Source organism: Durio zibethinus, chromosome 23 (assembly GCF_047325235.1).
Source record: "Durio zibethinus cultivar Kanyao isolate XHJ-2024 chromosome 23, ASM4732523v1, whole genome shotgun sequence".
NCBI classification, from domain to species: Eukaryota; Viridiplantae; Streptophyta; class Magnoliopsida; order Malvales; family Malvaceae; genus Durio; species Durio zibethinus.
Window position 1 is genome coordinate 19,201,222 of NC_143184.1, and position 24,745 is coordinate 19,225,966.

The 24,745-nt window shown below is 32.8% G+C and overlaps 1 protein-coding gene across 1 annotated transcript; it reads right to left on the bottom strand.

Moving 5' to 3' along the window:
• Window positions 1–71: 71 nt before the first annotated feature.
• On the bottom strand, window positions 72–23,712 carry LOC111314693 (Tetratricopeptide repeat (TPR)-like superfamily protein). The gene is made up of 18 exons (XM_022916306.2): window positions 23,569–23,712; window positions 23,299–23,394; window positions 20,462–20,652; window positions 20,281–20,385; window positions 17,626–17,726; window positions 16,323–16,401; window positions 15,082–15,093; window positions 14,815–14,880; window positions 13,001–13,069; window positions 12,848–12,904; window positions 11,401–11,478; window positions 7,288–7,385; window positions 7,161–7,206; window positions 5,890–6,017; window positions 3,455–3,560; window positions 2,820–2,882; window positions 1,355–1,420; window positions 72–500 (listed from the first exon to the last, which is right to left on the bottom strand). Exons 1-18 carry the CDS (start codon window positions 23,690–23,692, stop codon window positions 309–311), a joined length of 1,677 nt encoding a protein of 558 aa, XP_022772041.1. The 5' UTR covers window positions 23,693–23,712; the 3' UTR covers window positions 72–308.
• Between the last annotated feature and the right edge of the window lie 1,033 nt (window positions 23,713–24,745).

Below are 24,745 nucleotides of genomic sequence, written 5' to 3' on the forward strand. Positions count from 1 at the left end.
TGAAGAGCATTGAATGAATGTCAATCTTGTTCTGTAAAATCATCTAAGATGCAGTCGTGAGAGAGGCTTGATTAGGGTACAACTCTTAAATATGGATAGGGTCTTGCAACAATTATTGTTGGTCCCATATCCATTGCTACTTCACATTGTTCATCAGGGTCTTCCAACTTTTTGACATCAATTGGTAGAAGAGAATATCCCACTGGAAAGTAGGGTTCAGAAATACAAAGATAAAAAAAAGGATTCTTCATATAGGAAACGAAGGTAATTTCAATTTCATACAATTAAATCAAAATAAGCTGTTGGCTTTAGTTTTTGCGCCTCTTGGACGAGGAAATATCATGCTCTACGCGCTTGATTTCATCCTTGAACTCCTGCAACGTTGTTCCTCTATATTGTTTTGTCCCTTCAGCATCTATCAAACTTGAAAGATGCTTCAAGCAAGAAAGATACTCGGCCTTTACTTCTCGTGAATCACTCATTAACATTTCAGTCGCAAACTGCATTGACCAAATTTAAAACATTTGACATTCTTTCAACGACATCCATAATTCAATATTAATATTTCTATTTCAAGGATTTCATCAAGGTTCTAATCCAAACATCAAAGAGATTAATCTCTAACTTAGATTCCAAAGTGCTATGCATAGGAGATTATAGACGATATTCAGAACAAAATATATATATATATATATATATAGTACAAAAGGGATAATTGATGTAATTTTCAGGTTTCCAAGCAACAAAAGCGATTCTACTTGTTGAACCTTGAAGCAAAAAATATTAATTTTGCTAGTTGTATCAAAATTGAATGAGAAACTTCTAGTGCGCAAACATAACTATGAACATTTCCTTTGTTTACCCATTCTCCTTTTAGAGCTCTATCTATTTATTCATTTGCATTCCTATTTATTCCTCCAGTTAGTATCGAAAACTTACACATAGATTTAAGAATTTTTCTATTCATATCCGAAGTATGGAACTCTTCCACCAATATTTCCTTCATCTAATAAACATAATTGTGAAAGTAACTAAAGAACACAATCTCATATACAATAATCATTTTATAGATTTCCTTTTGGCATCAGGGTGAGAGGGGGCAAGCATCATTGTTTTCTGAATGGGGAGAAAAACTATTAGACATCATCTCTATTCTCTCCTTCAACTCAAAAGGATAAGCGAAAAAAACAATTAGAGAGAGATAGAGGAGCAAAGAGGTTCGGGGGGGGGGGGGGAGGGGGACCCAATGACTAAATGAGATTTAAAAGGAAAACACACACCAGATACGAAAAGAGAGAATAAAATAAAATGAGTAACAAAGATACATATGAGACATATTTGTCAGCCCATGTACCTCTTTGTAGGCAGAAATGCATTCAAAATGTGCATCCTTAGCCTCGGGAGTGGATAACAACTTTTCCTGTATCCCAATACAATCATAGTAACAATTAGTACAATGTTTAAAGGACGATCTGGAATACATGCATAAACTATCAATTGTCACTATATCCAAAACAAAAGGATGAACAAAAAAAAAAATTTGACATCTGGATGTATTTCAATATGATCAAGCATCTCAAATAGGATTCCTTTAGGTGAAGAGAAACATATCTAATATATTTGTCCAAGATATTGAAAGTAAATATATATATATATATACACACACACACACATATATATATATATACCAAAATATCGTAGGAGAATCATGATGGTATAGGTTTTCATCTGAGATCAGCATACCTAAACCTAAAAGATAAGGGGAGATTTTTCCTTTTTCTCCTTTTAAAATAGTGATTAGCAGAAGAGGAGATTCAAGCTTAGAACCTCCTTTCCCAGGGAGAGGTGAAACTTGAAATTATGAATACAGCTATGCCTCGACAAGAAGGGGTACTGGGGAATTTTCACAACCAGCTGACAAGGGTTTAGAATACTGGCAATTATGTTGAAATGGCAGGAGAAGGGCCATGCAAATTGAATAGTCACTAATTAGAAAACTATCATAGCAAACTTCATCAATCAGTAACTATTTCTAATAATTAAATGGGTTAGTTACACATTTGGTACCATAACTATTATCAAATTCTCAATTTGGTATCTAAAGCTTAAAAATGTGAAGTTAGATTCTCAAACTTTGCTTCTATTTATCAATATCAATTTGCACATGAGACTACAAAAGCCAATAAGAACAAGACACACATCTAATATGCCAGGCCATTTTTTCTTTTTTATTTCAGTTTTTTTTAAATAAAAGAATTCCATCAAAAAGAAAAACCAAAAAAATTAAAAAAAAAAAAAAGTGGAAAAGAAATGGAAGCGCGCGCGCGCGCACACAGAGAAAGAGAAGGGAAAGGCCTTGCTGGACGGTGACTGTCTGCCTCAGCTTAGCAAACTACGCCTCCAATGACTCACCCCTCTCTCTCTCTCCATTTTTCTCTCACTTCCAATTTATTTTCAATTTTTTTTTTTTTTTAATTTAAGAAATAAAAAATTTGCAGCAAAATAAACTCAGAAACAAATAAAACAATGTGGAATATTAGACATGTGTCAAGTTTTTATCAACTATTTGTGGTCATATCTCATTGTTATGGGGAAGTTAGTTTCACGTACAAACTTGAAAATAAAAGCAAAGTTTTGAGTACCTAATTGTGTATTTTTAAACTTTAAGTACCAAATCAAGCATTTAACTATAATCCGGTATCAAATGTGTAACCCTAAAAGGATATATGTAAATTGTACTGAAGCAAGAACTTTCATGAATCATAAACCATTTCAAAGAACATGCAACAAATGCCAAGAACCATAAGCTTAATACTAACCCCTGATTCCAGCAATTCTTTCCTGTTAATCTCCAAAAGCCCTAGTGAATCAAGCGACTGCAACTGCAACCACCACCACAAAAAATTGTCACAAAATGTCCTTGCAAACAAAGAGAATTGTATCATAAGTTAAAAGCAACATATCTTTAACATCTAAATCTTTAGCTCGATGTTGACCTTTTTTTTTCAATTTAACTTTTGATATGACCAGTTCATTAGTTCTCATGACAAGGCAAGAAAATAGAATCAACTATGCCAACTGGTAGCTCATAAAAAAATGTGAACACAAGAATTGATAAAAGCATCCTTTTTTAATCAGTTAGTACATTGGTAATGAAGGAGAAACAAATACAAGAGCAGAAGAATAAATAAGAGATGAAGGTTGGGAAAAATTATTGTATTACTATCAACTCATTCTGGCCATTATCAATCCAAGTATCCAAGCTCGTTAAATAAAAAATGATACTTGACCAAATTGTAAACATTATCATTTTATATCATACTCTCTATCCCATGTTTTTCATCTTGAAAAGTAATTGTTTCCATGGCAGAAAACCTAGTTTTAATATCTACAGTAAATTGACAGCAGAATCTTAAAAATTTCGACAGATAATGTATTATTCACAAGGAATTACCAGTATGATCAACGCTGCATGGCCATCCCTCCCATTTTCTCCAGAAACTCCATAATCTTGCTTCTTGCTTTGTCTTTTCAATTTATTAATAACTTGCCATGCTATCCTATCATGTGAAGGAAATCAATAAGACTTATTTGTAAGAGTCTAAGATATCAAGAGAATGGCAGAGAATAAATTATTACTAACAAAATAACAAATTAACCTAGGTCAATCACCATTAACTAAATGAAAGAATAAAAAGTTGCAGAACATAGGTTCTAGAGCCCTCTGTTTCTTTTTCTCGTATTGAACTAAAGGACAAAATGCAGGCCTAAGGACAAAAAAAGAGGACACATGAAAAAGGCCATAACTAAGCTCAAAAGCTTAAAAGGATAAGAGAATAGGCCCATAACCAACGAAAAGATATTCTTAACAACCATCTTGTTTTTTTTTTTTTTCACCAAGATTTCTGGATTTCTAGTCCTTCCAAAACCCAGCTCTTTTTGCTTCCAAAGATGCAGCATCAAACATATCAGACTGCTTTCTCAATCACAACACTCAAACATCAACCAACTCAACAAGTTAACCAACAGAAATGTATGAGTGCACCCACATTTAATAAAAATTTGGGAATGTAAGTACTATGGACATAGACAAAAACACACACACACAACGTGCATGCACACAAATGCGCAAACCGGACAAATTCAAGATAAGACAGTCCAAAGAAGCATAGGCCATGTTTGGTGCATAGAATGACGGATAAGATAGGATGATAATCATATTATATTATATTTGGTTTGTATCTAAGGAAAGAGATAGGTTTGCAAGGAGGATTAATCATCCTCTTGGTATAAGATGATTCAATCCTCCCAAAATAAAGAGGATTATTTTTAATCCATGAGATTTAACTTACATGTCCTATTATATCCTTAAAAATTACATTAATAATTTAAATTGTATAAACTTTAAGGAAGGATAATTTTGACCAATAAATAAATTATCCTATCCTAATCCTTACACACATCAAACACAAGATAGGATGATATTATTTAATCTAATCCTATTCATAATATCATATTATCTTATCCTATCATAATCTTGTGCACCAAACACATCCATAATATATAACACTGACTTCCTGCTTCAGCCAGTAATACTGGGAAGGAACACCAAAATATAAATAATACAACACCTTGGGATATATTATATTTTAAGTTCTATGGATATTTGACACTTCAATAGAATGACAAAAAAATTGAGACCAACTATACTTCTTCTACTGCACAGAAAAGTCTGCACCAACATAACTGGCCATTGCCCATTAGAGAACTGCTACAATTACCCTTACAGACCACATACCAAGCCAAGCTGTATAAAAAACATTGGAGGAACAACTGGCTACTCACCTTCTAACCTTCAACAGATCAACAATCTTTCCAATGTATCATATTAAAATAACCCCCCTTACAATTCTACATATTTAAACTGATAGAACTTTTCCTCCATGCCTAGCTACAAATCTGAAAGTCTCCATTCCTTGAATTGGATCCTCATTTAAGCAGAAGAACATATCATCTAAACTCCATACAATACTGAACCTCCCAGAAGAAATTAAATTACAACTTCCATAAGAAAACCATCACATCTCAAACACCGAAATAAACATATATTAACAAAAATGTTTACGCAAATGTGGACTTTACAGAAGCACCAACAAATATTTCAACCTCATTGCATCTTAACACTATATAGCTTTAAACCAAAGCCAAACAACCAATGTTTCGAGGAATCCATTTCTTGGATTAGATGCATAAAGTTAGGGAACACTATAAACTGTTAAAACAATGTTCTTTAGTAATGCTAATTACAACACAAAAACAATTGACAATATGAAAGTTACAAAACTGTAGTAACAAACTAACAACTAACAACAAACAACCTTGCTCTGATACCATGTTCAACATCCAACTAAAAACTAAATGGCAATAGGTAGAGACACCCAGTCCACAAATAAGATCATTGAAAACCCCTAAGCTTCCTTATATGTGACAAAACCACTTGACAAGTACAAGCGCAGAATGCTGCAGTAATTGATTACTTGGAATGGCAACACTTCAAACTACAGGTACCAATCATTCACCAGCACAAAACTGAATTTAGTCAAATGTAAACGTGTTATCATCTATGAGAGAATATTTGTAAAGAAACAAGTAGTAGTAGGGAAGGATAACATGCAATCCTAGAAGTCAACAAATGTAAACAACCATAAGTATTCCCACTACAGTGGTCAGCTACAGGGATCATGTGCTTGATTTTGCTCCATACAAGAATATATCTTCGTAAAGAGAAGATACTAGTTTTAGCTTACTTTTCCTTTCCTGTTGATATTTTCTGGGCAGTGCATACAATTGTTTAACAAGAATCATTAGATGTGATGAAACAGCACTAACCTTATTGCATTGTTTAAAAGACCTTTTGCCTTGTCAAGCTCAGCAATGGCATCAGAAACATGCATCCTCCTAAGTTGATTGGAATTAAGCATTACCACCCTAGCAATGTGAAGCATGTTGGCTCCAATCTGTCCATAGAAAAATGAAGGTAATTCCTCTTTAATTTACCCTATTGCTCTTCTCAGTAGACTTTTTTTTTTTTTTCTTCTTTTCTCAATTACTTTATAGAAAATTTCAGGCTAAAATCAGATGAAGACGTAAAATAGGAAAGAAACAAAAATATTTTTGACTCCATTTGTTGACAATGTTTGCACTTGTTCAAAGAACAAACTCAAAAGGCATTATCAAATATTTTAAAATTTAAATAAATTTTGGGACAGATGGAATACTAAAACGATAAGGTTGGTGAATAAATGTCCATACATTGAAGCTTATCTCATAAACATTGATTACAATGGGAGAGTTCCAAATTACTTTTAAAATTTGAAAGGATCATAGAAAACACTGCATCAACCATAAAAAAGGAAAAAAGCAATCTTTGACCTGCACGCAGAATATTTGAGTCATTGATAAAACCCATTCAAGTACAACACTTTTTTGCCAAGTCCATCCACCCCTTTGAAGTTATTTACCAAACTCATCAGGTGTTAAAAACACAAGTCAAAACACTTATTTTGACAGGTTTGGCCCACATTCTTATATAATACATGTTTACTGAACATAAACTCAAAGAAAATATATTTTTAAAGCTCACTTTTAGTGCTGATGTAGCAAAAAAGACAGATGTATCATAAAAAAAAATTTTAAGATGGATGTGCTTCATGAAGAGTTTTCTTTACATGGGTTTTATCATTTGATTCCAGAATATTGTTTCCAATATGCAAGATGACTGACCCTAGAAATAGAACAAAAATGTTAGTCAAAGTGCCAAAATAACAATCCACAAAGGCACTGGTGTACATGTGCATCTTTTATCAACATAGACAACATCTTATTTTTAAGTTCAAAACAAACAAGTCATCGTCTTTAAACTCGACTACGGTATAGCAACAATTACTTAAAATAATTCTTTTCAAATCTCTAAAACTAGAAAAACATAGGAAATCCTTAATTTAGTGATTCATTCCAATTTCCCATTGAATTAGTAATCATTTTTGTTAGAAATTTAATCATACAATGAAAGCACTTCCTTGAATCATAAAAACTGATCAAAATAATATCAAATCTATTTTTTTGATAATTTTTTATCTTGACACATTAAAATAACAAACCTGGATGTGATCTTCGGGAAGTAATGTTTTCCGAGCATCAAGACACCTATGAAGAAAATTGCAGGGAAACTATGATGTCTGGAATCATAGATTACCACAATATTGAAGAAATACTAAACTCGCCTACCTTTCAAGCAGTTCTTGTGCTTCTTTTAAGCTCCCAGATGATTGTAATGTTAAGCCCAACCCTTCTGCAGCAACTACAGTGTCTAATGAGTTCCATCCCTGCAAGAAAAAATAGTAGCAGCCAAAGCAAGTAATAATATCAGAAACATTTGAACCAAGGAATGATAATTAAAGATAATAGCAATGGGATAATGACCACTTGGCTAAATTATTTATGAGAGAAATTCGAAGGCGATTTGGCTCTGGAGACATATTGTTAGGATTCAAACCACTTTGAATTATATTTCATAAGAAACTTGGTAGAAACTTAAACATGTCATGTGCGCTGCACCTTGCAACTGGGATTTAAATAATGTCATAAATAAGATTTTTGTAAAACAGCTCACATCACAGTTTCTGCATTTCTTCAAATAGGCACATTTAGCTCCCTATGCACATTTTTAAGTAATAAACTTGGAGATTAATTTGAGTGCTTCCATAGAAATTACATTTTAGCGAGCCTTGATATCATGTTAGAACAAGTTCATAATAAACTTGTTAGCAGGGAAAAACTACAAACAGAAAAATAAGTGCTACAGTGAGAAACTGTTGTTTGAGATAGCCAACTCTTGAGAGAGCTAGATGAGAATATATGACCAGATTAAAGTGCCAGAATGAGCAAAAAAGGTCAGCAATAAATGAGCTTGCAAAGTTCATTGGAGCAAATAGAAATGACAAAAAAAATCTAGACTCGAGGATCTTTACACTACCAAAGGTATAAAGAGCAAACAAGCCCCTAGCCCAAGGAAAGCAAGGCACTAATTTCTAACGGATCATGAAAGGTTAATCAACTATGTTACAAGGTGGCAATCAGGGGTGATGACATATCCAAAGAATGGCACTTCTAAATTTGAAATAAGATTTGAACTATTCTGTCCACGTGGCATCCATGGATTGGCATGATTTTCCTTGGTCAACCAATTATACAGAAAAAAAATGAAAGGACAATTACACTTCTTTTTACATTTTTCAACAAAGAATTCTGCATGGACCATAGATGATTATTAAAAGAATAACTAATAAATAAATTACAAACTAAAGAAACCAAGAGACATTCAAGGCAGCAAGGCTTTTTGTTTGCCTTTCTTCTAAGAAAAAATGACACAGGTGTAAAAGGCATGCAACTGATCAATGGCACCAGGCTCGAAGGGAAGCTAGATGCTTCACTTGATCTGTGCAGCACCTTAGCACCTAGGTCTTCGTAAGCATGCAACTTGACAACACTGGCATCACACTTTCGACCTCGGGAAAGAGTGCACAGAATCTCATCCTACTGAGCTACTTGAACCCTAGCTCAACAAGGAGAGACGGAATTGAAGACAGGGAGAACAAAAATTCTCTTGGTATTCTTGTGACAGCAATTTTTCAAACTGACTGCATATCCAAAACGAATTAGCAAAGAACTACTTCCAGTACCAGCCATTGAATCTTCTCAATCATGATAGTCCAAAGAGAAACAGATGAATACCTTACATCCTTCTATTGGATTTTAAGTTCCTATAATTCCAAAAACAAAATATAAATACCCCAAAGGAAAGATTATCTTACACTTTACACTTCACGAATTGGGAAGAATGCAAACAATCTCACCCTACTCGCCTCCTTGAACCCAAGATTGGTAACAAGCACAAACTGATATTCTATCCCTATGAGAGAGCCTTACTTCTCATGTAGTTCATATAAAACCAGGATTGTGAATTCTTTGGGAAAACTCATTGTTTCCAGAAATCTCCACAATCATTCTACACTGATTCTGTTAAACAAAAGCCATAATTAACCCCTAACCAATCTATCTTTCTACCATAACTACAAAGCTTGGATATTTTCTTAACTTAAAAACTTTCCAAAAAGCAACACACAGTTTTACTCAATTCAGTCCTAAATCACACTGATATATGGCTAACACATGAATGACATTGGGATGATTTTTTGTGTCTGGATTGAGAGAACTGGGTAGAGAAGTGAAATGGAGAGATGATTACATTTTACATGTTTGAATACCAAATTCCAGAGACAACTTAAAACGACAAAGATTATCAATTATACATTGATTACTTTATATTTCTTCTCTCACAGACTTAAAAGGTTTAGGAAGAAATGAAAAACTCACTAATTCAAGTCTATATATGTTAAATCCAACCTAAAATCAATTGGCAATAATTGGAGAAGTCCAACTTGAAAATATGACTAGAGGAAACCCGATGCTTAACAAATGTGGGATAACACCACTTGACACCCCCCCTCACATGTCAATCAACAAGGGCCTACAGGTGGAAAACATCACATGGGGTAACAAGCAAGAAGAACAGAATAAGCCTGGGCTCTGATACCATGTTAAACATCAAACCTAAAATCAATCAGCAATAGGTGGAGAGGCCCAACTTGAATATAAGACCAAAGGAACCCCAAGATTTAACAGATATGAGATTATACCATTTAACAGTTTGATTTTACAAATACATCTTTTAACTTTGCTATAAAACATGGGTCAAAAATTCTACTGTTATAACTTCATTCATTTCCTTCCTTTACCATCCAAACAACGAGAACAACTGAATTGATTCAATTTCATTTCAAATCACTTCATTTTCTCCTACCAATTTTCTTTTCTTCTCTCAAACCATCAAAGCACATTGTTAATTGAGAGGTCTGGAGTGATTAACCAAAAAAAGTACCATTGACACATGCAGTGGATGTAGGATTCTGAGTCACCGAACCTCGAATAGTGTTGTCAGAAGCAGGCCAAACAGACCAGTCAGACAAGTTGAACCAGTGACCTATTCAATCTGAAAAATTTTTAAAAAGAACATTTGAAAGTCAAACCAATCAACTTGCCAATTGGACCAGATTGAACCAATTTTATACCAGATTTTAAATCTTTGAACAGGATTTTTTTTATTTAAAAAAAATGTAACTAGTAAGATTCAAAGCTCTAACCCCATTAATGATAGTCAATGCCTTAACCACTTAGCTAAATTTCATATTTGGTTATGTGTTTATCATATTTAATATGGATTTAATGCTAACTTCAAAGTTCAATCAATAAATGTGGTATGGTATTGAACGGGTTCAACCGGGAACCAGACCTGCGACAGGTTGGACAACTGGTCAGGTTATTAAAACATTGGCCCTTAGGTTGTTGCATGGGCCTCCAATCTAACCAATGAATGAGAGTTGACTCCTTGACAGAAAGTTTTCCACCTATAGACAAGTTTCAAACACCATGACTGCATGATATTGGCAATAAACAATAACAGGCAAGCAACTTAACAATTGCCATGATTGTCCTTACAGAATAATTGGAGAACCTAGGGCTAGAATGTTTAGTGATGCATCCAATAAGCCCTTCTTTGAAGGCAGCATCCTGCCTTGACTTTACCAGCAAAGTCATGAAAAAGCCATATCCCTTAGAAGAGAACAAACTGCCAACATGATGCCAGTTCTGTTATGATTACAACATCCTCCCCAAAGGCTTAACCTTCTGTCCATCTTTGTAATGGATATTTCTCTATAGAAACAAAAGAATGCTAAACCAACCATATTTAGACGAACATGGTTAAATACAATCTAAACACCCACTTCAAAGAGAAAAGACCTAATAAATGGCATTTAAAATAATAACTAAATCTTCCATATAAAATTGCTCGGTAGTTTCAGTAGACAATTCACCAACCAGAAGAAAAGTGATATGAAAATGGATAGTGATTTGTCTAGGGAAGTTATTTCCAAAATCTTCCATACGACAATAAGATATTCTTTCCCCATACAAGAAACAAATTGTGTAGAAGCTTATAAATGAACCATAAGGAGGAGATTTTCTTCTAAAATCAACAAAATAGGACAATAGAAGTTTCTTCAGAAGATAGAAAAAAGTTATGAAGTCTATATCATTTGAACTACAAGCAATATATGGCATAAAAACATATAACAAGAAACTCTTGAGGGTATACGTTTCACAAAGAAATTCACAAACACCTACATATACCCACAAACATATGTATAAAACATAAGCAAACACATGCATCCTCACATATCTAAGTACATTAATGAGGCAAAAGAAAAAAAAAAATCAAACCTTAGATAGTTCAATAATATGAAGGACCTTTCTCTGTACATTTTCTGCTTCTGATATGAGGTTGGATTTTATATATATCTAAAAAAATAGCAACAACATAAGTAGGCATGATGTAGTACAGGAGTATAAATGGTAGAAGAAAATCACAACAGTAAAGGAAACCATAATAAGTGCTAAAATAATGAACATTGAAGTTTGAACAAGAAAAAGTACGATTAATGGTTGTAGAACCATTAACAATAATATCCATGTATAATAAGCCTGCCTAGTGTGTCTAAAATACAATTTATCCCAGGGTCACAGCAGCATTGAATCCTAGCCTTTGGATACACAAAGCACATCTAAACAGCTAATCCTAGTCATTCAAACTCATTAAAATAATTACCATTTACAAACTACACTCTAGGGGTAAAACAGAAAAAATAAAAGAGCATTTCTAAATAACCAATTAGATAACTTCTGGTGTACTCCTGCATCAGGTCATATAGAGCAAAATAAAGAAGCAATGTAACCCAATAACTGGGAAATGAGCAATTAGGTAAAATGCCACAAACATGTAAATATTAGTACAACATGTGTTCAAAAAAAGCTCAAAGACAATGCAACACAAATTATCATCAAAATGGATTACATGTTCAAGCATGTGTACCATCATGCGTGAAGATTTTAGTCTAGAGTCTCTCAGCAATGTTAAAGTAAGATACTCCATTCAATTAAAATTTTCATCTAAGGAAAACAACTCATTGAGTTCAACAAAAGTAATAAGTTGAACCTAAAATTTTAAATTTTCTTAAGCTGTAAAATCAATTTTTATTATTTTCCATACATGCCAACTTGAATGGGACAGGGGGAATAATATAATTTCCATTCCCTGACAAATCACTCTGTTAATATGTGTCAGTTATAGGTATCTTAAAAGTGGGTGATTTTCTACATAGTCAACAAACAGATGAATAGACAGCATGTTCACACAAAGAAAAAAAGAAAAAAGGCAAAAAAGGATGAGCATTAGATCCACATATAGGAGGGCCTAATGTAAGGTCTAGACAATTCAACAAGAATTTAATGGCTGCCTAAATTTTGTTACTAGCTTTTATAAGCAAATCAAATCTCTTTTCTCCACGTGGTCACATGGAGTCAAAACCTGACAAAAAGGAAGTCTAACTCTCATCAAGATTGTCTAATGAGGGCCCCCCTCTAGAGTCTGGATGCCTTACATGACCAAGTGCCACAGAAAACTACCATCAGAACAAAGAAGCAAGATTTTGCCTCAAGAGATCCTCCAATCAAGTATAACTGAGTCTTTTCATTAGTCTAACCAGGTCAAACTCCTATCAGTCTACAGCTGTTCCCCTTGGCATTGTTGTTACGAATCATTACCTTATGGGGAAAAATACTATTCAAGTGATAACAAAAAAGCTAGAAAAAGGGCATGAAGATTTACAACCTGTGCGAGATATCTTAATCTCCTTATGCATGCCATCGACTCACCTTGACCATTTTCCTGGATCCTTGAACACATTAATAACATCGAAAACACCAAACCATGACCATAGAACACCCATAATTAACACTAGTTTTGACCAAAATAGAATTGCACCTCTAGTATTCTGATAGAATCCTGAACAAGGACCTCAGAATCATCTAGTCTTCCTTGGAAATACAATACCTGCAGTTAAACTACAAGTCACTCTAACATGAAAAAGAGCACATTAATGAGAATACAGCACAAGACATAGATTAGAACAAAGATGCAGAAGTAGAATATAATTTACAGGTACACAAAGTTCGGTACTACAATATGTCCATCATAATTTAGGCATGAACCTCAGCATCCATTATTACACAAAAGACATTTTGAACAGATAAATCTAAGAACGCATTTGGATGATGAATTTTGAATATTTTCAAGCATTTTAAAGTGCATCAGCGTTTATAATTGCATTGTTTAGATAAGTATTTCTTAGAGTAAATTACACCAAACTCCCTTAGTTTTGTCCCTAATTACACTCAAGTCCAACAGTTTAGGAATCCTACATTCCGCCGCAAAAGATTGCTTCTTGCATTGCTAAAAATTCCAACCATCAATGCACCATTAGCAAATCTGTTAAAGAAAATGGCATGGCCTCATGTGAGACTCATGAGTTGCCAAAAATGTCCATCATTATTAGGCATGCATGAGTAGTGTGTGCTGCATCAATTTAAATTGCTCTCTAAATTGAAACAAAGTTAAAGAATCTTAAAACTAAGGTTTAAAATCCCAAATCTGGATCGGTTATTGTTTCACTTACTAATCAAGATGAAATTGTCGAATCTTTTACTTCATTTTTTTATGAAACAAAACATCTTCACAAGTTATCCACTTTTTCGCTTCAAATCAAGACTTGAGAAAACCAACTTCTTTTGTTGCAGCAAACCCAAATCCTTTTCAATTTCTTTTCTTCAATAGTCTCATTAAATTGATCAAAGAAGTCTTAGCATGCAAATCAACTATTTTTGCAGTGAAAACACACATAAAAAATTTTTTGTAGTTCATGATGAAAAATGACAGATGCTGGATTGAAATCTTCAATGACTTAATGCCTCTGTTTCCCAGACAAAACTAATAATATCCAAATTGGTTTTCTGGCAAATGCTAATATTCCATTAACGGCATTAAGCTGATTGGGGTGGATGTAGAACCCCTAAACTATTGGACTTAAGTGTAATTAGGGGTAAAACTGAAGGAATTTGGTTACTCTATTCTTAGAATGAAAATTTTAAGTATATGAATTTGATGAGGAAAAAAAGAATAATGATTTTAGGGACAGAAAAGTTTAAAAAATGGAGAAAAATATGCAATATGGATGTTGTTAGATTTGTAAAAATGTATAGATATTAGAAATAATATAAAAAATTAAGAAATACAATTAAAAAAATGAGATTTTGTAGTTAGAGTTAAAAAATTAAAAGTTGCACAAAAAAAAAAAAAAGAAAACATAATAAACGTTGAAGTCGTATTAGAACACCAAGGAATTTTAAAAATTCCACCCCAAGAGGTGGACTCTGAAATTAGAAATTGGGTCTCCAAAATCTCTTATCCAAATTCCAAGAATTTTGACAATCCCAACTTTTCATTTGCCAAGATAATTTGATTTTAAAATTTTGAAATTCTCTTTATAAATGGAATCCCTCCTTAAAATCCCTCATCCTAACACACAAAGAATTGGGAATTCTAAAAATTTGCACAGTGGATTGATGAACAAACTGTAAATCTCTACCAACCAGTGAAGCACATTATAGAAGAAAAATGAGCAGACCACAAGGAAAAGAAACGATTAATAATCCACAAAGAGGCTTAAAAATGAAAAAACAAAAACAAACAACCAAACAACGAAAGGAAAGCCAAAATGATATGAAGATTTGAAACATTACCGTTCCAAGGTGATACATTGTATCTGCATAATCTAGGTTGCCACGTCCCAAAACACGTCCCTTTATCTGAATCCTTATGTAGTATAAATTTAGTCATGCTAAAGAAAGTATAAATGAGAAAAGGAAAACTAATCTCAATTTGAGTTACAAAGTGCATTTTTTGAAAATCAGTAAAAAGAAATTTTCTCTAGTCATGTATATGTGTCTCTGTGTAATGCATATACATATCTACATAAGGACATATCTATGTCAAAATTTGATTCATACCTTTAAAGCACGCTGTCCAAGGAATTACCCAACCAAAAAGAAAAACACACATTTTAGATCAAGTTGTCAGAAACTGTAAATATCAAAGTATCAATATGTAGACAAACATCATCATACAGACATAGAAGATGAATGCTATTGAAATCAATTAAATTAAATCTATTGTTGTACACCATAGAATTTAATGCAGAAATACAAGCAAACTATTAATATTGACTGAAATATAATAGAGACATTTAACAACTAGCTGTTCTACATGTTTAAGAAAGAGTCGACATAATGAAGCTGAAGCACATAGAAATTTAGTTTATCAAATTGTAGCTAGGCTATTTAGAATTAAGTACTTCATGGTTAAACAAGAGTATAAAAATAATAATAATGAACTTCTAAAATTATAAAAAATATATATATGAAGCTATTCTAGCGTGATGCATCAACAAATTCTTTGGAATTGATATGAGTTACAAGTTAAAATATGATGAGGTTCTCAACTAGACATCCCCAACCCCAACCAAGGGAGAATACATAATTACCTGATTTGGAGGCCACAATGATCACTTTAGAATGAAGCAGGGACACTAGAAAGGGACTAGTTATTTTTAAGTTTAACTAACCTAGAACTAGCTAAAATGTCTAATACTGCGATTCTCTGATATCTAGATGACATAGTAATCAGAGCAGCGAAATGATATTCAATCATTCTTATGGTGCATCAAACAATCCAAGTTCTCCAATAATAGCAAGGGAGCTGTCTCTTAAAATATGAGTCTGGTCTTCCAGTTAAAACCTTCCATACTCGCTAGAAGCAAACTACAAATAACAAATAAACTAGCAACAGTTGAAAGGAACAAAATTATAGGGTAGACTTCACCTATTGCCACTGTAATTTCGGTTTTCCTCACATAACACTGTTTCTTTTTCTCAGATAACATCCAGAGTTTAGCTACTCTTCCAAGAGGGGATCACAGTGTAAATAAATGGCAGCTTTTTTGGTGAATGCTTCCATAAGAGACCTAAAATACCCATTATCCCTTATCTCATTTTTAAATTCCAAAGAAACCCCCACCATCCAAGCTAACTCACCATTTCTTCCTCAGTTCTCATGCCTGACACAACCCACCAGCAAGAATATATGATGAAAACTACTTATGCAAATACACTAGATGCAAATTGATACAGGCAGAAATGTTGATCATAAAAAAAGTCCCTAAGTTAATGCACCTCTAACCATATTCTATTACCTCATAGCACATCCGAGCCTCTTCCAACTTTCGCTGTACAAGATAGAACTGCCCAAGGTTGTGCAAGGCAACTCCTACACTGTATTAATATGGATAATAGAGTTTAATGGGCACTTAAAAATAAAAAATATTGAGGTAATTGCTTGTATCCAGCCAATCAAATCAAAGTCGCTGAACAAAGAGATATCAAAACCATACACATGCTACTTAAAGTGTCAAATGAAGAATTTACAACTATTTTGGTAAGGTGGAAGAACTTATAACTGTGTTAATAATAGCAATGAATGTCTGTCTGCTTGTACAGAATCTGCCTTCAGGTACATCTACCATCTTGAACAATAAAACTGGAAAATGTAGCATGTCATTGATTCCAAATAAATTTCATGTTTGGACAAAGACCATATCCATTGGAAACCTTCGACAGTGCAAAAGATTTTGGACAAGATAGGAGCATTGGTTTACTCCTTTAGTTTGATTTTTCTAAATGTTAGAATTCCCTATCCATCACATTTGTCTTAATGGTTGGAAAATTTGGCAAGGTGCTGTTGCCTAGTACCAAACATTAATGCTAGCCCCATTCACTGGAGAATGGAACAGCCACAGGTTTTGGCATCTTAAACTTTTGAATTGGGTTTATCAGGTTTCAAATTAAAGCCAATATTCAATGATTTATAAGATTAGGAGTTGACTTTAGGACATGAACTTTCGAAAAGCTTGCAAGCTTTTCTTACATAAATCCAATTTCAATGAGAAATTAATACCTAAAATAACAATAACTCTCTTCTATTAAAAGAAGCAAAATGCATAGCTCTAAGGTGGAGTTCACAGATTTGAATGATTTATTGAAACTAAGTTGCCTAGGATTCTCAATCACTCATCTCTACTTTTATGCTGTTCTCTTATCCAATTAATTCCTGCTTTCCTCATATAATAATTCCTCAATATAAATTAATCTCTTAATACAAACCAGATCTGAAACTCAAGAGATAAGGTAATCAAATTCCCAAATCTTAGTCTCCTCCCTGAAACCTACTTTGAATTAACCTTAGTTTCTTCTGCATCAGAAACTAACCAGATTTGACAGTTATAACACTAAGCAAAGCAGATTCTGTATGGTGTAGGGCATCAGAAACATGAATAATTATCGGAAACTTACTTAACCATGCAACTGCATCTAAACATGCTATCATCATGAAATTTAAAAAATTATGTGAAAGACAAATGTGCAAAATAAATATACTAGAGATCTGATCCTTATGACATAAAAATATTGTCATAGTTCACAAAGTAACACGCTAGATACCGTATATCTTCAGAGCTAAATGCCTCCTCTAATATGTTGATGGCCTCTAAATACAAAGGTTCTGCCTTGTCAAATGCCCTTTTAACTCTGTAAAGCTCTGCCTAGAAGGATGAAAGGGAAAAAGCAAATAAATATCTTAAACATAAGCAGCTATAATGCAAAAAATAGAGAAAAAAGCTTTTTATCACAACTTCCATGAGCAGATAGAATTGTCAGTGTTACTTTCATTTGGAATATGTGGACACCTAGAGCAAATATAAGACAACTAATGGTCCAATAAACGTTCCCAAGGGGTGAGATGGATTTGAACTGTTTAATAGAGGTGGGGAAAACTTAAACAAACCAGTGATCAAAATTTTCAAAGTACTAAAAGTTTGAGAATTTCAATATGCTTGGGAAAAAGGTATGTCTAAAGCTTCCAGCCACAAAAGCATTTCAAATACTAACCAAAAAAATTCAACATCAGCATCAGTTTTGTTCTTGAGCAATTACTATAAGCACCAATCAAGTGAAACTGATGAAAGAACATCCAAAATCAAAATAGAAATTAATAGTCAAGGAAAACAGCTCAAGGTTTTAAATTTTTTTCCAAGTGATCATAGCTGTTATATTACTGAAAAATAACAAAGAAAACCTAGATGATAACCTTTTACTAGCTACTATCAAAATCAGGTTTGGCTGCCACAGACTCTGACCTCTCATGGCACAACAGTTCTAGACTTAGGAGCAATTTCAAATAACACAGATGAAAATTCAAATAGATTTGATTCAGAATCCTGCACCAAATATTTCTGCACTCTAAACTCTTGAAGCTAACACAAGAGCAAGTGTATCTCAAAATTATTAAGACAATTACATGAGAAGAGAGTCCAGGATGTCTCCTATCACTATATTCCACTGCATGTGGATGTGAGTGGTTTCTGGTAAACTGCATCGTGCAAAAAGAAGAGAGTAGTCTCCAGGGGAGAACTTGAGAAGTAAATAAGGGGAATAGGTGAATCCATTCCGTCGATCCTGAGCAAACCATTAGAGAAAAAAGTAGCCAAGCATGTCTATTGAAAAGCTTGAATTTAGTCCAGATGGAGAACTTCAACCTGCTGAACCAAATCCAAACAGACAAGGAGAAAATATCAAATGGAAGTGAGAAGACTCCAAGATGCTATCTCCAGACTCTAAAGAAAGAATCAGCATTGTTAATTCATTTCCTATCTCCTTATGTTATTGATACCCTGAAACCAACAATCAGCATCCATCAGTCTCATATAAACTGCGTTTTATGTGTTGATCAGAGTGCATGGAATGTTCATCACCAATAAATCCCACAATCAGTCACTATCACAACCTTATGACCTGTAAACTTTATTTCCAACTTAGCCCCTACCAGTAATCTATTAATATTCGTTACTGCCCATGATACCATCTGTGACTAAGACTGTTTCCATCATCTTGATGATGCTTTTGACTAGTTTGTGCTTAAAAATACACCACCTCAACCTCAACAGTCAATATTTCCAGACATTATTTGTATAACCTCTATATAGTACAACATATCTAACTCCATGAGAAATTTATTGTCATAACCAACAATTCTTTGAAGTACCAGGACTTATTATTACTCAATAAAAGCATTGATACTTTCATCAAACAAACGACATCTTCTGAGTTCCACCTAACCCACAGACATCATATGCCAATCAGCTGATGTCTTCCATATTGTACTGTCCACGTCATTTTATAATCCTTCCCTCTCTAGCATTTTTTTTCTTAGAAAACTTCTTTTCCCTTTATTTCTGTTGTGAGAGAGTAAAGATGGATAACACAGCACCAAACTTTGCCAACAACCAACCAAGAAAGAAAATACTGGAGCTGAGTCAAAAAATTACTTCTAATCAATCAATAAAAATGAACCATTACACATAACCAACAAAGATTGCAATTGCTTTCTCTAATTTAAAAACAAATTTAGCCAAAATCTTAAGATTGAAATTCACTAGTGTTTGATTTTTAAACCTTATTAGTTCAGTTACGGAAATACATGATACTGTTAGCAAAACAGGCAAAATTAATTTCTTGAAAACCAACCAGAAATTCATTCTACAATACTCACAAAAGAAAATTTTTGCTTGAGATTTATAGAAAATACCAAGAAGCCATTCATCCATCATAAGATCAAAGTTATTATTATATTCCTCATTTAGAAAACAACAAAGAAAAGAAAACTTTAAGTCCAAAAATTGTATTAACATATAAGTGACAAGGGATAAGCAGTATTAACATCCTTTCTTCATAGTGCTTCAAAGAGAATAACAGAAAAAGGCTAGTCTAATTAGAGCTATTTCAAATCCTTTACCCTTTAGAAGCTACTGTTTTAAATCATTCAAAGTCTTAAACAATAGAAATAACATCAAAACCCCAATATCAATTTATCCAAAAAAAGTATATGGTTTGCATATCATGAATTATGGCTCGATTATCAATAAGTATTCCTGAAGTATCAAAAAGTTAATTCCTTTTCTTTATTTGTGTAATATTAGATACATATTTGAAAATATTGGAAGCATCAGGGTACTGCATATAATAAGATACAAAGTGTTTGGAGTATTTATGCTTCATATACCATAATAATAGCCAAAAGCATTTGAGAAGTAGACTCACCAAATTGTTGCACGCAGATGCAACATGGGGATCCCTCTCCCCAAATCCTTCTTTAGCTTCTTGGATTGCAGAAAGGAAGAACGTTTCTGCTTCCTCTAGTTTTCCCTATTATTTATAAAAGAAAGGAAAGAGTGCAAGTCAGAAACTAAAAGAGACAAAAGGTATAGCAAAAAATGCTTGCCTGCAAAAAATAATCTCTCCCATTATCCGTAAAAATTCTCCACTTAGATGTGTGTATATTAGATATCACAGAGCCATCCTCAATTTTGCGTAATCCAACAATGTTAGCGCCTTGCACATCACTTTCTGAACTTGTTTGAATTGACTCATCATCTGCTAAAACAGGGTTGATATTTATCCCCAAAATTATAGCTGCAAAGAAAACAAAGTATTCAATAAAGAATTGTTTGAGCAGCAATCATTCATAAAGCAATAACCACTCTAAAGAAAAAATTAAGATAGGCTTAAAAGTTAAAGGATTTTGTTTTGATGTTTAGCAAGACCTTAAAGAATTAAATGTAGAGTTTTTCTTGTTTTGAGTCAACTAAAAAACTCCGTCACTTAGAGGAAGGTTAATAATGGTGCCTTTGATTAAAGAAAAGAGGGGGGGGCCGCAAGGACAACGGTTCCAGCAATGAAGAATGGATGCATACATTAGAAGCGGATACAATTCAGCAAAAACATAGCAGTACACAAGTTTTGTTTGCCTCTTTTATAAGAATAGCGGTATGCAAGTTTTGAATCCAAAAGAAAAACATGGAAAAAGCAAGCCAGAAGTATGAATTAATATATTTTAAATGTTTAATAGTTGAAACTAAATACTGATGAAAAAAGCAATTAAATTTTGCAACTGCTCCCTTTCTCTCCAAACACCGCCAGACACAGCAAATAACTGACATCTTTTCAGTGTAATTCCTCCTCTCTCTTCTTCTTCCCCTTCCTTTTCTTTCTTTCTCTGTCTCACTTCCATTTATTTTTAACACTTTTTTCTCCCTCTAAAACAGCTCCCTGTCATCATGTTTTGCTACCTTTACATATCAGAGAAAGAAACACTCGGTAATAACAACAATATAAGCTCCACAACCAGATTACGATTTTGGGCTTCCAAAAGTAATGTAAGCTTTTTTTAGATTAGGCTTAATTTTGCTTTTGTTGACATGACTCGGGCTCTGGTTGAATACGGGTTTAGAAGGACAATTTCTTGATAATGGGCAAGCCCAAGACTTGTATGAAATGTGATAGCAAGAACTTATGCTATTTTGAAGGATTTTAAGGTTTTGTAGTGATCTTTAAGATGTTGATACAGGACTTTACAGCCATGGATTTGTAGGTTAATTAAGTATTTTATCTATGAATTTTAGTTTGGTCAAATTAGTAACTAGTACATGTACTTAATCAAAGTTGCAAATTTAGTCACTTAACAATAATTCATATAAATCAAGTCTCCTTACTTATAAGGATTTGTTAATGTCGATCCAATCACTAACAATGTCAAATTTTCACCACTAATATTGTTGACATTGACTTCGTTAACATGTCTTTGACCAAACTGACATAGCATTTTCCCAAAATTTTGAAATGTGAAGAAGATGACATGGATTTCTTTTTGCCACTTGTCCTATTTTTTCTTCTTCCCCTTTTCTCTCATTCTTTCTTCCAGGAAGAAAAAACCTGAAAAGGGAATACAAGAATTGCAGCCTCAGCCAGATCTGGAGGCCATGGCCAAACCAGTAACCAGATCCAGATCCAACAACCATTCTCCAGAAAAAAATCAATGCAAAATACAACTTCCAAAAAAAATTTCATATATGAGACAAATCCATGATAAACTTAAAGAACAATTGCTTGAACATCAAACATGGCATGAAGATGCCAATGTTCTTTGTCTACATTTCTAGCAAGGACTTGATTCAAAACAATTAATCTTTAAAAGAAAATAGTCAACCATTTTCTCTTGAAAATATATTAGACATAAGAGAGGGGGGGATACTACAATATAGGTCAAAGAAATTCTTGATTGAAACATCAAGAAATCTTGAAAAATATGCAAACTCTCACTTCTGCTACAAAAAAATTCAACAACATTTTGAATTGTGAAAGACCAAAAAAAAAAAAAAACAAACCAGTTTTGACAAAAAGGAAGAAAGCACTAACCTTTTCTAATATTCTGTCTCTAACCCAAAAAAGCAATAACAAAGTACTAGAATTTACATGTTTTCATATTAAAGAGATACCGAGAAAGACCAAAGGGAAACTGTGAGGACCCAAGGACATAGCAATGAGCTCTCCATGATCTAAAGCAAAAAGTCGATAGAAGGCAGCTGTGTTGTAGCTAATCAACCAAGAACCCCATTAGACAAAAAAAAAAGGCTTTGAGTTAGCAAACAACTATTCTCCTTTTCTTTTTAAATTTACACTGAAGTGGCTGACAGGGAGTAGGAAGAATTTTAGTAAAAATGAAGAAAATTAGATAGATTGCAGAAATAAAGACAAGTAGGTGAGCGGGAAAATATGATGAGAGAGATATTGTGCATGGTTGAAAAGAAAAGAAAAAGGGCAGAAACACAAAAGGAAATTTGAAAAGCAAAAAGAAATAAAAATGCTAAATCATCAGGCCATATCACTTGAAAATGCCAAGTGGGAAAAACAAAATCCACCCGCTGAACATATTGTATAATAGTATCCATCAAATGAAGTTATTAATTTGACAGGATTATACAAAAAAAAAAAAATTATTGCAATACAAAACTTGATTAATTGAAATTGAAAAACTAAAATTAACATTTAACCAAAGGACTGCCTCAATAAATTTGCCTTTTCAAGCATGAGCTATTGATGCCAGTCATGTAACTCAACACAAGCAGATGAATTAAGTATTCCCACTGCCATTGCAATATAATTAGTTTCATAAAGACAGCCAATCTCCTATTAACTTATACTGCAGAGCAAAGAATTGAGAAAAAAAGAAACACTATAATTTAAATTTAAGTTGTAGAAACGCCGTGAAAATGAATATACCAGCTTGTCCAGTTAGAATAATCCATATAGGAGGATCAGCTTGACCCGTACTCCATGAGCTCCCATAACCAATGTGATAGGGGAATTTGATTTTGCCTGCAATAATATTATCAAAATCAATGATATCAGGAATCAGGAAATGGCCTTCAAATTCAAGAATTGAAAAGGTTCGATCTAAATTAATGTAGCATCTCCGAATTGAATTCAAAACAAAAAGAGCAAAATTAACAGAAATAGAGATCATAAATATTGAAATGTTCAGAAACATACTGGAAAGAGAGAAAGGGAAAGCAGTGGCGGTTGCCGTTGCTGGACGAGAAGCAGAAGCGGAGACGGACTGAGAAGGAAGGCGAACTCTCCTTAGCAAACTAACGGCTGCTTTACGTAGAAACATCTTCTCCTTCGGCGGTGTACGGGTTGTCTTCCCTAAAACCCAGGGTTTAAACTTTGTACGTTAGAAAGGGCTTTTTTTTACTTTGCCAGCCAGGCCTTATGGTCCAAACTAGAGCTACTAGTGGTTTGGGTCTGCTTATTTTGGGTCTCGAAAGAATTGAATCATTCCAAGAAAGTTAAATTATGTTTTTTGAATCTTATTTCTTATAATTTAATTTTTATATTTGGCTCATAGCATTTGATTTTTAAGGGTATTTTAAAATTTTTAACAGTATTCAAATATTCTAGAATCAAAATTTCATCTATTTTTTTATTTTTTTAAATTTTAAGAAAAAATTTAATTTTATCCTACATTTAAACTCAATAATAAATTTTTTCAATATATTTTACTTTTAAAAATCAACGTTATTATATGATAAATAGAGATTTATTCTAACACGAAAATGAGTATTTACAACCACTCAATTGAACATTTGATACATGATTGAATATATAATATATTACATATACTAAAAATAACATTTTTTAATATATATATAAAGTAGATAATTATAATTTTATATTTTTGAATTTTTTATTTTATAAAATATTACATTTTTTATATGAAATGTAACAAATTAATTAAAATAATAACAAAATAAAATAAATATTTTGACATCAATGAGGTTTTTATGTTGTAAACGTATTAATTAATATAGTATTACAAAAGAATATTATATCATACTTTTAACTACATCTTAATATAAAAAAAATGTAATATTTACTAACAAATACCATACTTCTTATTTTGAAAACGTAGTTGATAATTTATCAAAAATTATATTTTTTGTTTCAAAACGTGATTGGTAATAAAAAAATAATATAATAAACTTACATTTGATTTAGTGTTTCAACTATATTTTTTATATCAAAAATGTAATATTTAATATTATTAATAATATTTCTGATATAAAAAATGTAGTCTTTACTTATTAAAATATAGTATTTATTAAAAACATAATGTTTATTTTCACAAAAACGTAGTGTTTTTTTTTTATAAACATTGCATTTAGAT